The 15,590-nt window shown below is 50.1% G+C and overlaps 1 protein-coding gene across 3 annotated transcripts in view; it reads right to left on the bottom strand.

Annotated features, from left to right (window-relative positions):
- Positions 1 to 2,824: 2,824 nt before the first annotated feature.
- Positions 2,825 to 15,590, bottom strand: part of MRPL2 (mitochondrial ribosomal protein L2) — a 63,863-nt gene continuing 51,097 nt past the window's right edge. For all 3 annotated transcript variants that reach the window (XM_069236414.1, XM_069236413.1, XM_069236415.1), the window contains 4 exons: positions 7,547 to 7,662; positions 6,298 to 6,408; positions 4,319 to 4,392; positions 2,825 to 4,088 (listed from right to left, as the gene is read on the bottom strand). In XM_069236414.1, the coding sequence (XP_069092515.1) occupies positions 3,876 to 4,088; positions 4,319 to 4,392; positions 6,298 to 6,408; positions 7,547 to 7,662 (514 nt within the window). In that variant the 3' untranslated portion in view covers positions 2,825 to 3,875. The remainder of the gene's footprint in view (positions 4,089 to 4,318; positions 4,393 to 6,297; positions 6,409 to 7,546; positions 7,663 to 15,590) is intronic.

Genomic DNA, 15,590 nt, shown 5'->3' with positions numbered 1-15,590 from the left:
CAACAAGGAGGAGTCACTGACCAGTCAGGACAGCCCCTAAGGTGTCCTGAGCTGAAGTGACTCTAACTTTTAGAAATCCTCCATCTTGCAGATGGAGGATTCCCCCAATAGGGTTAGGATTGTGACCCCCTCCCCTTGGGAGGAGGCACAAAGAGGGTGTACCCACCCTCAGGGCTAGTAGCCATTGGCTACTAACCCCCCAGACCTAAACACGCCCTTAAATTTAGTATTTAAGGGCTACCCTGAACCCTAGAAAATTAGATTCCTGCAACAACAAGAAGAAGGACTGCCCAGCTGAAAACCCCTGCAGAGGAAGACCAGAAGACAACAACTGCCTTGGCTCCAGAAACTCACCGGCCTGTCTCCTGCCTTCCAAAGAACTCTGCTCCAGCGACGCCTTCCAAAGGGACCAGCGACCTCTGAATCCTCTGAGGACTGCCCTGCTTCGACGACGACAAGAAACTCCAGAGGACAGCGGACCTGCTCCAAAAAGACTGCAACTTTGTTTCAAGAAGCAGCTTTAAAGAACCCTGCAACTCCCCGCAAGAAGCGTGAGACTTGCAACACTGCACCCGGCGACCACGACTCGGCTGGTGGAGAACCAACACCTCAGGGAGGACCCCCGGACTACTCTAGGACTGTGAGTACCAAAACCTGTCCCCCCTGAGCCCCCACAGCGCCGCCTGCAGAGGGAATCCCGAGGCTTCCCCTGACCGCGACTCTCTGAAACCTAAGTCCCGACACCTGGAAAAGACCCTGCACCCGCAGCCCCCAGGACCTGAAGGACCGGACTTTCACTGCAGAAGTGACCCCCAGGAGTCCCTCTCCCTTGCCCAAGTGGAGGTTTCCCCGAGGAAGCCCCCCCTTGCCTGCCTGCAGCGCTGAAGAGATCCCTTGATCTCTCATTGACTAACATTGCGAACCCGACGCCTGTTCTAACACTGCACCCGGCCGCCCCCGCGCCGCTGAGGGTGAAATTTCTGTGTGGGCTTGTGTCCCCCCCGGTGCCCTACAAAACCCCCCTGGTCTGCCCTCCGAAGACGCGGGTACTTACCTGCAAGCAGACCGGAACCGGGGCACCCCCTTCTCTCCATTCTAGCCTATGCGTTTTGGGCACCACTTTGAACTCTGCACCTGACCGGCCCTGAGCTGCTGGTGTGGTAACTTTGGGGTGGCTCTGAACCCCCAACGGTGGGCTACCTTGGACCAAGAACTGAACCCTGTAAGTGTCTTACTTACCTGGTAAAACTAACAAAAACTTACCTCCCCCAGGAACTGTGAAAATTGCACTAAGTGTCCACTTTTGAAATAGCTATTTGTCAATAACTTGAAAAGTATACATGCAATTGAAATGATTCAAAGTTCCTAATGTACTTACCTGCAATACCTTTCAAACAAGATATTACATGTTAAATTTGAACCTGTGGTTCTTAAAATAAACTAAGAAAAGATATTTTTCTATAACAAAACCCATTGGCTGGATTTGTCTCTGAGTGTGTGTACCTCATTTATTGTCTATGTGTATGTACAACAAATGCTTAACACTACTCCTTGGATAAGCCTACTGCTCGACCACACTACCACAAAATAGAGCATTAGTATTATCTATTTTTACCACTATTTTACCTCTAAGGGGAACCCTTGGACTCTGTGCATGCTATTCCTTACTTTGAAATAGCACATACAGAGCCAACTTCCTACACCCCCCTACTATGCTTGTTAGTTTTGATGGGTGCTCCACGAGTCCATAATGGTTCTTGATCCAGGTGTTGAATTTGTTGATGTTCTTGTTGAGGCTGTCTGTTGGGCTAGGATGATCCGTGCAGGGTTGCTGAGCCAGTATGCTTCTGTAATTTTGCCCCAGGTGCGGCTTGGGGTGCTGAACCAGGTAGGAGAGTTCACTTGAGGTGTGCTGACTTGAAATTGGATGGAGTGGTTGGTCCTTGTGAGGTCTGTGGTGCAGTTTTATTTGATTCTGTCACCTGTTTGTGGCTTTTACAATATTTGTTACCTTTGGATTACCAGTACTACTGAACCAGGCTTGAGTCTTTAGCAGCCAGGGTGATAAGCGGTGGGTGTCACAGGACCCCCAGGCAGCTGAGAAGCAGGTGGGCCAGACGGTGCACTGCTAGGAAAACAGAACTTTATGAGTCTTTCAGTGCTAGTCCAGGAGCCCTAGTCCAGACACAGATGTAATTCTGACTGCCCTAGACTTGATCATCTCACCCCATTCTCCAGCCGCACCAGTAAATGAATGGCATCAGCATACATCTAAAACTCTCACTGGTGCCCTCTAATGGACCCAGTGACTGCTTGTAGAGAATGAAAAAAGGGGGGGGCAGAATAGATTGCTACGTAGCTCCTCATGGTAATGGAACTTCACTGGATAATCTCTGATTTTAGAATACATCAATGCAGTTCTTAGCTGTCAACAAAAGAATAAGGACCCAAGTCTTGGAAAAACCCTTCTAATTAACCTGGTTGGTCGGATGAGGAGATAGGTTAGGTAAGTGTCAAACAGTGACGGCTCACATCCCAGTGCAAAGATGAAATAATATGGTTATACATAAAAGGTGAGCTCTTCTTTCCTGGCCGAGACCGCAGCCTGACACAGACCGAATGCCTTTAGTAGCCTCTCTCGCCACAATCAAGCAGGGACATCAGAGAGTACCGCAGGAACCACAGCCTCCATATCCAACGTTATGAAACACGATCCTTTAAGAAAGCATTAGGCCGACATGCCTTATAAGGTGAACACCCATCTAACATGCCACCCCACGCATGTTACTAGTTTTCCAAATATCAGAGACATGATTCTGTTGTGAAAAAAGAACATTATTTTATTATTGAGTTTATTATTCAGCTGCCATTGTTCCAGTGGAAGCAGACATGGTACATTTACTGAGCCACCTACATACCCCATCGGCCCCCTATGTCGAAGGAGTGCACCCGGGGTGAAAGCACAGTTTGTCAGAACGTGACCTCTAACCCAGGATGGACATACTTACTGTCAGTGAGATCAAGAGAATCTTAGTAAAATGCCACAATCTCAAGGAAGTGCTTCAGCAGGGATTGGAGTTTACACACTAGGATAAAAATTCTGAGCATTTGCAATATATAGATTATCACAGGATGTGTATATTCACCACCGCTCATCACAGAGGATATTTTCTTTCATATTTATAGCCAAAACACCTGGTAGCTGGTGTGATGGTCTACTGCAGGTACTCCAGTCATCGCTCCCGACTCCCCACTAATACCAGATCATGGGTAAGGGTCACAGATTGACACAAAAAAAAGGTCTTTATTTTCACGAGTGACAACACACCAAGCTGTGCCTGAACAGTTCATTAAAAACTTCCAATAGATGAACAGCGGACTACAAAAACGTTCAAAGATGAGAGATCCAAGTACTGCGTAGCTTAGGTGGCAGATGCAGAGGCCAGTCGATGTTAGGAAACACATTCTGCATGAATGGCTGAGGTGTTGTCAGACTAGCAGCAGAACCCATGTTTCATCCACAGGGAGTCTGAGAACCACACTTTGGCCTTTTACATTGAAGAGGTGCTGCTGGCCTGCATGAGACCCCAGCAAATAGACTGGTGATACTGAGGATGCGTCGCTAAAACTCATCCTTCAAGGAGGAGCGGTAAAAAGTAGCCTTTTCACACAAAATGAACACTGCATGTTATCTAATAAGAGCTACATCTGTGGGAAGCACAGGTGAAGTTTGCAAAGCCATTATTCTGAAGGAAGCAGTTGAAAGATCACGCGTTCTGGTAAATGAGAGGTGGACAAAGCGAAGCCCGTGTCAAGGGCTGGGGTGATGGACAGATGGCAGAATGTCCAGGCAGCAGCGAGGAGCTGAGGGGCCCTTAGGCTTTGGCGGAGACAGAGGGCAAGTTGACATAACTCTTCATTGGCGGCAGCGGCCTGATCTTGCGTCCTGCCCATCCACCTTTTCTTTGCCATAGTCCACTTGATGGGCGCTTTCCCAGCCACCGGTTCCTTCCTGCCTTCCCAATAATCCGCTTATTGTGGTCGATGTTCGAGACCCTTCCGACGGTAGCCATGCAGGTCTCCAGAACCTACAGAGGAGAAGATGAAATGTGTCACTGATGGGGGGATTAGCTACCGCTCATTCGCAGACTAAGCACAGATGTTGGACACAGGATTCACAAGGGATAAGCGGGGAGGACGGATTGCCCCAACATTCTAGTCTCACAAGCTTTTGTATCTGGAATAAATACTTTTATAATTTTCAATGACCTGAGGACAGCACAATTCAACGTCCAATGCCTGCAGTCTCATCCCTTACCTGGACCTGGCGTTTTGATGGCAGCTGTACAATTGCCGTTCCATTCACCTTCCTCAGTAGGATGCCACATGTCCCTGCAGAAGAGAACAGGTCAGACACTTCAGCTGGGGAGCTTCCACCTTAAAATGCTGCCAAGGGACTCCAGGGTAACACCTCATTTACGGGGCGAGGAACTGCCAGTCTAAGGCACTAAATCTGCCAGACCAGACTGGGGTTACTTCCTCTAGATCCTAACATGGCACATCAAAGCTAGAAATCAACCAAATCCAAGAAAGGCTTGAGGGGAGGAGAGGGAACCTTTCTCTTGAGCTGCTCTCAGAGTCAAGAGTTTCTAGTTCACCAGTTACCTTGTACTACAGCATCAAATCTCTGTAGATTAGTTGAATGCAAATATGTCACAAGTGGATATTCTAAAAACCTGGCGCGTTGTGAATGGAAGTAGTGCTGGGCCACACTAATACTCACGGATAAGGTGATAAAAATTAAATCAAACCTTCAAGAAAAAGTAAAACTTGCTTTATTTCCTGTTGACATCTAAATAATCCCTGAACATTGGCCAAAGGAGAGTGAGTACAATTTAACAGTTCTACCGAAAGAAACTTAACTGTATACACCATGTACAAACTTAAAAATTAGAGTTAATGCCCAGACTGCATTGGCTACGTATTAAGCAGTGCATGCGTTGTCGAGAGATGGGCAGGGGAGAAGTTCTAACTACTGTTTTCGGACATTTAGCTACATTCCTGAGCGACAATAGAGGCAATACTGTTCCCCGCTTCCTCTTAGGCCTCGGATGGAACCTGAGAATGCATGACTAAGGGTGCTCAAAGGGAAATGACTCAGTCAATGGAGATCAGTTCTTATGACAGCATGTCCTCCTAAAGCCCTCCCTCCTCTTTAGGATCAATGCTCCCCGTCTACCTCCCAGCATGCTCTCCTTAGGCCTTCCTCCTGTGTTGAACCAATGCTTCCATGTACCTCCCAGCATATGCTCCTAAGGCCCTTCCCTCCTGTGTTGGACCAATGTTCCCCATGTACCTGCCAGCATACCCTCCTAAGGCCCTTCCTCCTGAGTGGGAAAAAATGCTCCCCCATGTACCTGATAGCATGCCCTCCTAAAGACCTTCGTCCCGAGTGGGACCAATGCTCCCATGTACCTGCCAGCATGTCCTCCTAAGGCCCTCCCTTCAGTGCTGGGCTTAAGCTACCTCATGTAGGCGCCAGCATGTCCTCCTAAAGCCCTTCCTCCTGAGTGGGACCAATGCTCCCCATGTACCTGCCAGCATGCCCTCCTAAGGCCCTTACTCCTGAGTGGGACCAATGCTCCCCTTGTACCTGCCAGCATGTCCTCCTAAGGCCCTCCCTTCAGTGCTGGGCTTAAGCTACCTCATGTAGGTACCAGCATGTCCTCCTAAGGCCCTTCCTCCTGAGTGGGACCAATGCTCCCCATGTACCTGCCAGCATGTCCTCCTAAGGCCCTCCCTTCAGTGCTGGGCTTAAGCTACCTCATGTAGCTGCCAGCATGTCCTCCTAAGGCCCTTCCTCCTGAGTGGGACCAATGCTCCCCATGTATCTGCCAGCATGCTCTCCTAAGGCCCTTACTCCTGTGTTGGACCAATGCTCCCCATGTACCTCTCAGCATGCCCTCCTGAGGCGCTCTTCAGTGCTGGGCCTATGCTACCTCATGTACCTGCCAGCATGCTCCATTATGGCCCTCCCCATGTTTGACTAATGATACCGCATGTACATAACAGCATGCTCCATTAAGGCCCTCCCCGTGTTTGACTAATGATATTGCATGTACATAACAGCATGCTCCATTAAGGCCATCCCCGTGTTGGACTAATGATATCGAATGTACATGCCAGCATGCACCCTTTACGTCCTTTCTTCTGTATGGGATCAATGCTCCCCATGTACCTGTCAGCATGACCCTTAAGGCCTTTCCTCGTGTGTCAGACCAATGCACCCACATGTACCTGCTGCTCGAATGTACTGGGCTCCTTTGCCAGGTGCCAGCTCCAGGTTGTTGATTAAAGTGCCAACAGGCAGAGCTCCAAGAGGATGAGAATCTCCTTCCTTGGCAGACACTGTAAAGAAAACGTTGGATAATTAACCTTAAGCAAACTGCACTAGCCATGTTAATGATGTTCTACCCGAGAAAAGACCTCTGCCCAAGATCTTCCTCTGTACAACCCTCCCAACCACACACACACACACCTTGATTTTAGACACTGACAAACAAGAAACACTAAGAGCCTGGTTTATATTTCGGCGGACAAGTTAGTCAGTGACAGATGTCCCGTAATCCCATTATATCACAAGGGATTTATATTTTGGTGGACGGGCTATCCATCACCATTGGGACAGAGTAGCTTGTCGCCAGGATCTCAATCGAGCCCAAAGTGTTTGCATAGCTTCTACGCCAGCAGTTCATGAGACAGAGTAGCTTGTCCGCCAGGATCTCAATCGAGCCCAAAGTGTTTGCATAGCTTCTACGCCAGCAGTTCACAAATTATCCTAGGGTCCCGAAGTACTGAGAGGTGACGGATCTCCCTTAACCCCGTTCCCCTCCAGAGAACTCCATCGGCAGATTCCTGGGGAAGTCGGAACCATGCTAGTGATTCCTGACAGGCGTCGTACTAGGATCCAACGAGGAGCAGGCAAATAAAAACTCACATCTTTGGATTTGTGAGGCGGTTAGACAATTCAGCGATGTCAGGTTGTGTTAAAATTCCAGCTGTACGTCATTCCAAGCTTGAGAGAGAGGGCACCATTAAATTGGTTAATAGGACACTTGTGTTCAAAACTGACTGAGTTCAGACTTTTCATTTGAGACCTTCACAGGTGATTTGCAGCGCTTTATAAATTCTGATTGATCGATCTACCCTATACAAACAGCCCAAAATGGACCGAGATGCAAAGATTACAAACCAGAGGCGACTTAACAAAAGTGTTCACTGTTGTTACAAAAATAGGATTTCACCTAAAAGCAAAACAAATTAATACTATTTTATTGGAGTAAAACAAAACTGAGAGGGCCAAGTGGGAAAAGTTGCCCAGCCCTCTGTGTTCCATCTGAGATAAGACCTTGCTGGCAGTTGTGGGCACTTATGAACTGATGCATCAGTTGCTTTGGGAGAGGTTATCCAATGCAACCTACGCATTTGCACGGTATTGTCTTATTTTTGATCTTAAGCCCACACACCGTCACATTCCCATGCTCACCTGCCATTCTCCCAATGTGCCCCGAGGTGTTGATGAGGTCCCCTTCCTTCATGTTTTCTGTCGCAATAATCCATCGTTTGCGCTTCCCTCCGGCCACCAGAGCAATGTCCGCAGACCTGGAACAGACAGACAAGTGCTGACGGAAGCGAAATATAGTTTCAGACAAGACTACAGCAACTTTGAAGAAAGTGTACTGCATTTACCACAATGCAATGGGGTGCAGTGGGATGAACTGTGCTGGGATGGGAGGGTGTGTGCTACTCCCCCCTTGTGTTTACAAGGCTCCCTTGCACCAGCAAACTTACTAGCTAACCTGGGATGCAGCTTTGGGCCTGTGGGGTGGTATGGTGACCTGTGAAGACTTGGGCAGCATTTCAGCATCACCAGATGGTTTCTCTCTGCTCTCCGATACTTCTGCTCTCAACTCATGAAGGACTAAACCCAGACACGTGTCTAGAGATAACAGCACTACCTGCACCAACGTTGGCGAAATCTACAGCAACTTTGAAGTAATCGTACCTCATTTACCAGGATGCAGTGGGGTGAACTGTGCTGGGATGAGAGGCAGTTTGCTCCCTCTTTCTTTGTAGTTCAAACAATGTAAATCACTTGTCTAAAAGGAGGTTTGAATACAATATCTGTTTGCATTCTGGAGAACAATGTTGCTCCTAAGAACAGTGAAGACCTGCCTGGTCGATTCTGGCAACGGTTTCTTCAGATAAACTGGTTATCAAATGCTTATGTCCTAGCTGGACTCCTAGGTTGCCCTGAGCTGCCCATTGCATTTCAGTTTCTTTCAAACAGGCTGTCTTTACCTACAAGGTTTGGAAAGTTGGTACAATAGGTTAGGATTCAGATTTTCGACTGGTATATTTAAATTATTGTTTTGCCGGTGACTATATTCAGATTATCAACTCGCAGATAGCCTGAGCGGCATTAAAATGTTCACCACAAAAAACAATTTTCAGACTAAGAAATGGTGCTGAGGAAGATACTTGCCTGTAACAGCAGCCCTGTGATTCTTACACGTGTATTCTGCAAGAACCAAGACATTATCTTTCTTAAAAGAACTCTTTATTATTGTCTTAATTAGGACAAGCATTGGCAAAGCCAACCAGTCTTGCTGATGTGGGATCTATTGGCTTGGTCAATGTTTTTTACGCAGGCTGCACATGCTTTCATGATGGTTCCTCCGGCCTAGCTGGATTGATAGCCTGGCTATCTGGGACAACGTGTGCGACTGCAACCAACGCAGGGCGGCGTATTCTCCAAAGGCGGGTTCCAGCGTCGCATCGTCTTGCGACATTAAACGCAAGGGTGTGGAACTTTGTAGGACGACATCTTCTGCGCTGCCAAAACAATGTTGTCACAACCTCCTAAAGACCGACTAATGGGACAGTCAAGCGTGAATTCCCCAGGGACGCCGTGCCTCAGTAACATATAGGCACAGGTGTAGGACTGAGTACACAACGATAATTTATTGATACCCTCATACTTTCGGTAATGTGGCTGGTGTCATATAAAAGCACTCGGGTCACTTTCAGATATTTTAAACTTCAAAACTTGACTCAGCCACTGGGTGAAAGCAATGGAGCAGGGGTCTGGTGTGGGCAGGAGAGAGGAGTGGGGGGGCAGGAGAGAGGAGTGGGGGGGCAGGAGAGAGGAGCGGGGGGGCAGGGAAGGAGCGGGGGCAGGAGAGAGGAGCGGGGCAGTGGAGACCCTCACAAGGGAGGCAGCAAGAAAGTGAGCAAAGGAAGAAGCACGGGGGAGGTGAAAAAAAAAAAAAAACAATGGCAAAGCCAACAGGTCTCGCCTTCAAAAGGCAAGTGACAGCTTACAGGGTTTACCAATGCTTTTTTATTTTACTGTCCTAAAATAGCTGTTGGCATTTGTGGATCAGTAAATATCAAACAAGCACACGTCAGCCAGGCCGCAGTAGGTTCACTAAAGCGGTTTCTAAATGGCACATTAAAAGTTATGTTTAAAACCAGCAATGAGCCACTGGCTTCTTCCTAAATTCTGTTCTTCTGTTCTTCTGTCTTCTGCTCTTCCGGTCTTCTGTTCTTCTGTCTTCTGTTCTTCTGTCTTCTGTTCTCCTGTCTTCGGCTCTTCTACCTCCTCCGTCTTCTTCCCCCGAGCCTGCCCTCCTGCTCCTTCCTCATCCCCCTCCCTCACTCGCCTCCCCCTCTCTCACCCCTAGCTAACCCGTTCGCTATCTACCTCCCTCACTCCTCCTATCTTCCTATCTCTCTAGCTCCCTATCTCACTATCTAACTCCCCCACTCTCCACCTCCTCCTACCTACCTATCTGTCTATCTATCTATTTCCCTATCTATCGACTTCTCTATCTATTTTCTCTATCTATTTCTCTATCTCTCCCCCCCTCCCGCCACCCCCTCTACTACCTATCTCCCTATCCTCTCACTCTACCTCTCTCCCTCACCCACCTCTACAACCCCCCCTCCCCTATCTTCACAACCCTACTCCTATCTCTCTCCCTAATCTCCAAACCTCCTAACACTCACCCTCCTCCACCCTAAACCCCCTCCCCCAGCTCCTCTCACTCTACCTGTCCCCCCCCCCTCCCTCGCGCTTTCCCGCCGCGACCTCCTGCACGCCCCCGCCCCCCAGCTCCCATTCGCCCCCAGCTGACCCCTCCCCCCCTCATATGGCGGCCAGAGGCGCGCCAGAGGCAAGCCCGTCTGCGCCCGTCCGCGCCTGGCCCGCGTCCAGCGCCACGACCCCTGGTCCCCAGCTCCCCCAAGCCCCGCTGATCCGCTACGACCCCACCACCCTCCACGCCCTCAACCCAGGGCGCTCCAAAACCTGCTTCCTAGCTCACCCCAAACGCACCCATGGACCCTTCGCCTGCAACTCCTGCAAACGCATCTTCCACCACGCAACTACCACGACCACAAGCCCACGCGCCATCAACCACCTCAAGTGCATCCTGGTCAACGCTCGTTCCGTCCACAAGCACGCCGTTGAACTTTGGGACCTCCTGGACTCCACAGCCCCGGACGTCGCCTTCATCACGGAGACATGGATGAACGCCTCCTCTGCTCCAGACATCGCTACCCGCCATCCCCGAAGGCTACAAGATCTCCAGAAAAGACCGCACCAACCAAGTAGGAGGAGGTGTCGCCATCATCTTCAAAGACTCCATCAGCGTCACCACCTCCACCGAAGACCCCCCCCTCGCCGCTGAACACCTGCATTTTCAGATTCGCACCGACCCAAGGACCACCCTCAGAGGATCCCTCGTCTACCGTCCTCCCGGACCTCGCGCCTCTTTCAGCGACGCCATCGCCGACTTCATCTCCCCGCACGCCCTCGCCTCACCGGACTACATCCTCCTAGGCGACCTCAACTTCCATCTGGAACAAAACAACGACCCCAACACCACCACCCTGCTCGACAACCTCGCCAACCTCGGCCTCAAACAACTGGTGAACACCGCCACCCACATCGCCGGACACACGCTCGACCCTATCTTCTCCGCCAGCAAACACGTCTTCTTCAGCCACACCTCTGCCCTACACTGGACCGACCACAGCTGCGTCCACTTCACATTCCGACGCGAGACCTCCCACCTCCGCACTCAACCCATCCCTCGTCGACAGTGGAACAAGATCCCTGAAGAGCAACTCTTCTCCGCTCTCGCCGCCAACCAACCCACCCTCACCACCGACCCCAACGACGCAGCTCTCAACCTCACAAACTGGATCTCCAACTGCGCTGACAACCTTGCTCCCCTCAAACGCACGCATCGACAGACCAACACCAAAAAACCTCTCTGGTTCTCTGACACCCTCAAAGAATCAAAGAAAACTTGTCGTGCCCTTGAGAAGGCCTGGCGCAAGGACCACACCGCTGACAACATGACCGCCCTCAAGAACGCTACACGCGAACACCACCACCTGATCCGCACTGCCAAAAGGAACTTTTTCACCGACAGACTAGACAAAAACAGCCACAACAGCAGAGAACTCTTCAGCATCGTCAAAGAGTTCTCCAACCCCAGCGCCAGCGCCAACGCCGTCACGCCCTCACAGGATTTGTGCGAATCCCTCGCCACTTTCTTCCATCGCAAGATCAGCGACCTCCACGACAGCTTCGGACACCAGACCCAACCATACACCACTGAACCCGCTTCCCCGGACATCACCCTCAACAACTGGACCCACATCAACACGGAAGAAACCAAATCCATCATGAACTCTATCCACTCCGGCGCCCCTTCGGACCCCTGCCCGCACTTCATCTTTAACAAAGCCGACGACATCATCGCCCCGCACCTCCAGACCGTCATCAACTCTTCTTTTTCTTCTGCTACCTTCCCCGAATGCTGGAAGCACGCTGAAGTCAACGCCCTACTAAAGAAACCTACGGCTGACCCAAGCGACCTGAAAAACTTCCGCCCCATCTCTCTTCTACCTTTCCCAGCCAAGGTAATAGAAAAGACCGTCAACAAACAGCTGACCACCTTCCTGGAAGACAACAACCTGCTCAACCCTTCACAATCCGGATTCCGAACCAACCACAGCACGGAAACTGCCCTCATCTCAGTCACAGACGACATCAGAACCCTGATGGACAACGGTGAAACAGTCGCCCTCATTCTCCTCGACCTCTCGGCTGCCTTTGACACCGTCTGTCACCGCACCCTAATCACCCGCCTACGCTCCACCTGGATCCAAGGCCAGGCCCTGGACTGGATCGCCTCCTTCCTCGCTAACCGCTCCCAAAGAGTTTACCTCCCTCCGTTTCGCTCAGAACCCACCAAGATCATCTGCGGCGTACCTCAAGGCTCATCGCTCAGCCCGACACTCTTCAATGTCTACATGAGCCCCCTCGCCGACAGCGTACGCAAGCACGACATCATCATCACCTCCTACGCCGACGACACCCAACTTGTACTCTCCCTCACCAAGGACCCCGCCAGCGCCAAGACCAACCTACAAGAGGGTATGAAGGACGTCGCAGATTGGATGAGGCTCAGCCGCCTAAAGCTGAACTCTGAAAAAACGGAAGTCCTCATCCTCGGCAACACCCCGTCCGCCTGGGACGACTCCTGGTGGCCCACGGCCCTCGGCACCGCACCGACCCCCGCAGACCACGCCCGCAACCTCGGCTTCATCTTGGACCCTCTTCTCACCATGACCAAGCAAGTCAACGCCGTGTCCTCCGCCTGCTTCCTCACTCTCCGCATGCTCCGCAAGATCTTCCGCTGGATCCCCGCCGACACCAGAAAAACCGTGACCCACGCCCTTGTCACGAGTCGCCTGGACTACGGCAACACCCTCTACGCCGGGACCACCGCCAAACTCCAAAACCGCCTGCAACGCATCCAAAACGCCTCGGCCCGCCTCATCCTCGACGTACCCCGCAACAGCCACATCTCCGCACACCTGAGACACCTGCATTGGCTCCCAGTCAGCAAAAGGATCACCTTCCGTCTTCTCACCCACGCACACAAAGCCCTCCACAACAAGGGACCGGAATACCTCAACAGACGCCTCAGCTTCTACGTCCCCACCCGCCCCCTCCGCTCCGCTGGCCTCGCACTTGCTGCCGTCCCTCGCACCCGCCGCTCCACGGCGGGTGGGAGATCTTTCTCCTTCCTGGTGGCCAAGACCTGGAACTCCCTCCCCACCAGCCTCAGGACCACCCAGGACCACTCCGCTTTCCGGAGACTCCTAAAGACTTGGCTGTTCGAGCAGCGATAACCCCCCCTTTCCCCCCTAGCGCCTTGAGACCCGCACGGGTGAGTAGCGCGCTTTATAAATGTTAATGATTTGATTTGATTTGATTTGTCTTTGTGGCAGAACTGACCTGATAACTGAAGCGCTTGAGTTCTGTACGTTGCTTTCATCACTTCTGCTTTAGGGTTAGGCAGACTTCAGTTTGGTTTCGACTTTAGTTGATTAATAAAGCAGTAGATGGCTCTAACTTACAACTCCACAGTTGTGTTACTACTAGAAGTAGGATTGATGCAAATATAAAACAGAAAATGAATTTCAGAACTGAAAAAACCCACAAAGAATACATTATGAACACCCCTGTAGTCGCAGGGAAGAATATGGTGCACTTTACCGCTTAAAATACTAATTATCAGGAAACTAAAGTCTCTGGGCCTATTTGTCAAACCTGAAGTGCATGGCTGCATCCAGGGGGGGGGGGGGGGGGGGGGGGGGGGGGGAGGCTGCTGGAGGTTGTACCGTTCACTTCCCAGAGCTGGGGGAAAGATTGTGGGTTTGCATTACAAATATTCAAGCTAGTAGTGAACAAAACACCCCGAGTTGAAAGAGCTCAAGCTCAAATACATTTTCAACAAGCATTTACACCGCAAACACATTCTTCCCCTTCGTCTCACAGGCCCTTTATCTAAGGATTTCTGTGGATGAGCTGGCGTTTCCAGTTATTGGGGAGCCAGGGCGCGAAGCCAGGGTTTATCTAGACTGTTTCTTGAAGCCCGAGTTAGACAGCATCATATTGTCACAGTGAAAAGGGCAGACACTGCACGCACACCAAGCGAAACAGAAGACGCAGGAAAACAAGAAACAAGTGCAGGCGCTATGGAGGGAAGAACAGGGGAAGAAATAGTACCTCGATCACCTCAGCAGCAGTGGAGAGCCACAGACTAACTTGAATCAATCTGCGCTTGGTCCCTGCTCCACAGCAATCATCGGAACTGACTTTGGCCTGCACTGGCCAATTAAAGGAGCTTTAAAGAGTGGCCTGAAGGGAAAAAATAGGAAGAAATGGGCGGGCTCTAAGCTCTTTTAGTACACAACAGTATCTTCCAAGCGAGACTCACGCACTAGCACACACTCGCAGGCTCGACCCTAGAACTCCGTATGATGGTGGCATCATCAAATCTACTGTCTAGCATCTGGATCATGTGGAAAGGCCACTGCGCCCATACATTTCACGGCATCGCGACTGGCACCCACTCTTATCTTGCAGACAAGCTCATCATCTCCAGTGGTTCTTGGCACACTCACAGCCAGGACACCATCAGACCGAGGACAAAGCAGTGTATAGAAGAGAAGAAACAAACCATCAGGCCTTCTCCATGTGTGGAGCCAGGATCTGGGACAGCACCCCCACATCCCCTGCACCCCCTTCTAAAGAACGCCACATCACGATGTACCAACTGTGTACAACCCCAACTCCTCTCCTAACACTTGCCCACTTTATGCTCGTCTTCGACCCTGACATGAAAAGAAAGGTCCCCCCTCCTAATATGAATGTAGGTCTGGGACCAGGGAATAAACAAACTAGCAAAGAACCACGTCCCACGTGACCTGTCCTGCTTCCTATATGCTCAAACAAATGCTATCAGTTCTGTTCCCCCAATGGGCAATAATGTTTTGAACAAATTACAATTTACATAAAATTCATGGATTTACTTTTTTTGGCATAATTTTATCAAATAATATTATGAGTAGAATGGTTGGAATGGGATATGAATGGTGACTATGAGAGGGATTGTTTTGCTGTGAGCAGGAGTGAGTTAATAGTGGGGGCATTTGAATTTGTATTCATGTATAATTTTTGTTTGTTGTTTACACTATGTTAGATGTATATTCTGTTTGTAAATAGTTTCATAGAGAAACACATTTAGTAACCTTGTGTGTGATATCTGAGCACAGATGTTATTAATATCTTGGATGAAATTATGTAAAAAAGTAAATAAATGAATTTACGTAAATGAATTTGTTCAAGACATTATTGCCCACTGGGGTTAGAACCAACAGTTTTTGTTTGAGCACATAAGAAGCAATACAGGTCACGTGGGAGGTTCTTCTTTGCTAGTTTGTCTTTGACCCTGTACAGCGCTCCGCTGACTTGGGCTAGACATACCATATACATACCTACCCTTCCTCTTAAGGGTGACAGGTGACTTGTATGTGAACGAATTATAAGTCATGCCAAAGAACTAATATTCCAGTTAAGTTCCCTATTCTTTTCGAGCACAGTTTCTGAAAGTCTCACTTGCTCGTATGAAAGAGGAGCACCGCCGAGGCGGGTGGAAGGC

This window comes from Pleurodeles waltl, chromosome 5 (genome assembly GCF_031143425.1).
Source record: "Pleurodeles waltl isolate 20211129_DDA chromosome 5, aPleWal1.hap1.20221129, whole genome shotgun sequence".
Lineage (NCBI taxonomy): Eukaryota > Metazoa > Chordata > Amphibia > Caudata > Salamandridae > Pleurodeles > Pleurodeles waltl.
The sequence above is the reverse complement of the archived record's forward strand: the minus strand, read 5'-3'. Positions and strand labels throughout refer to the sequence as shown.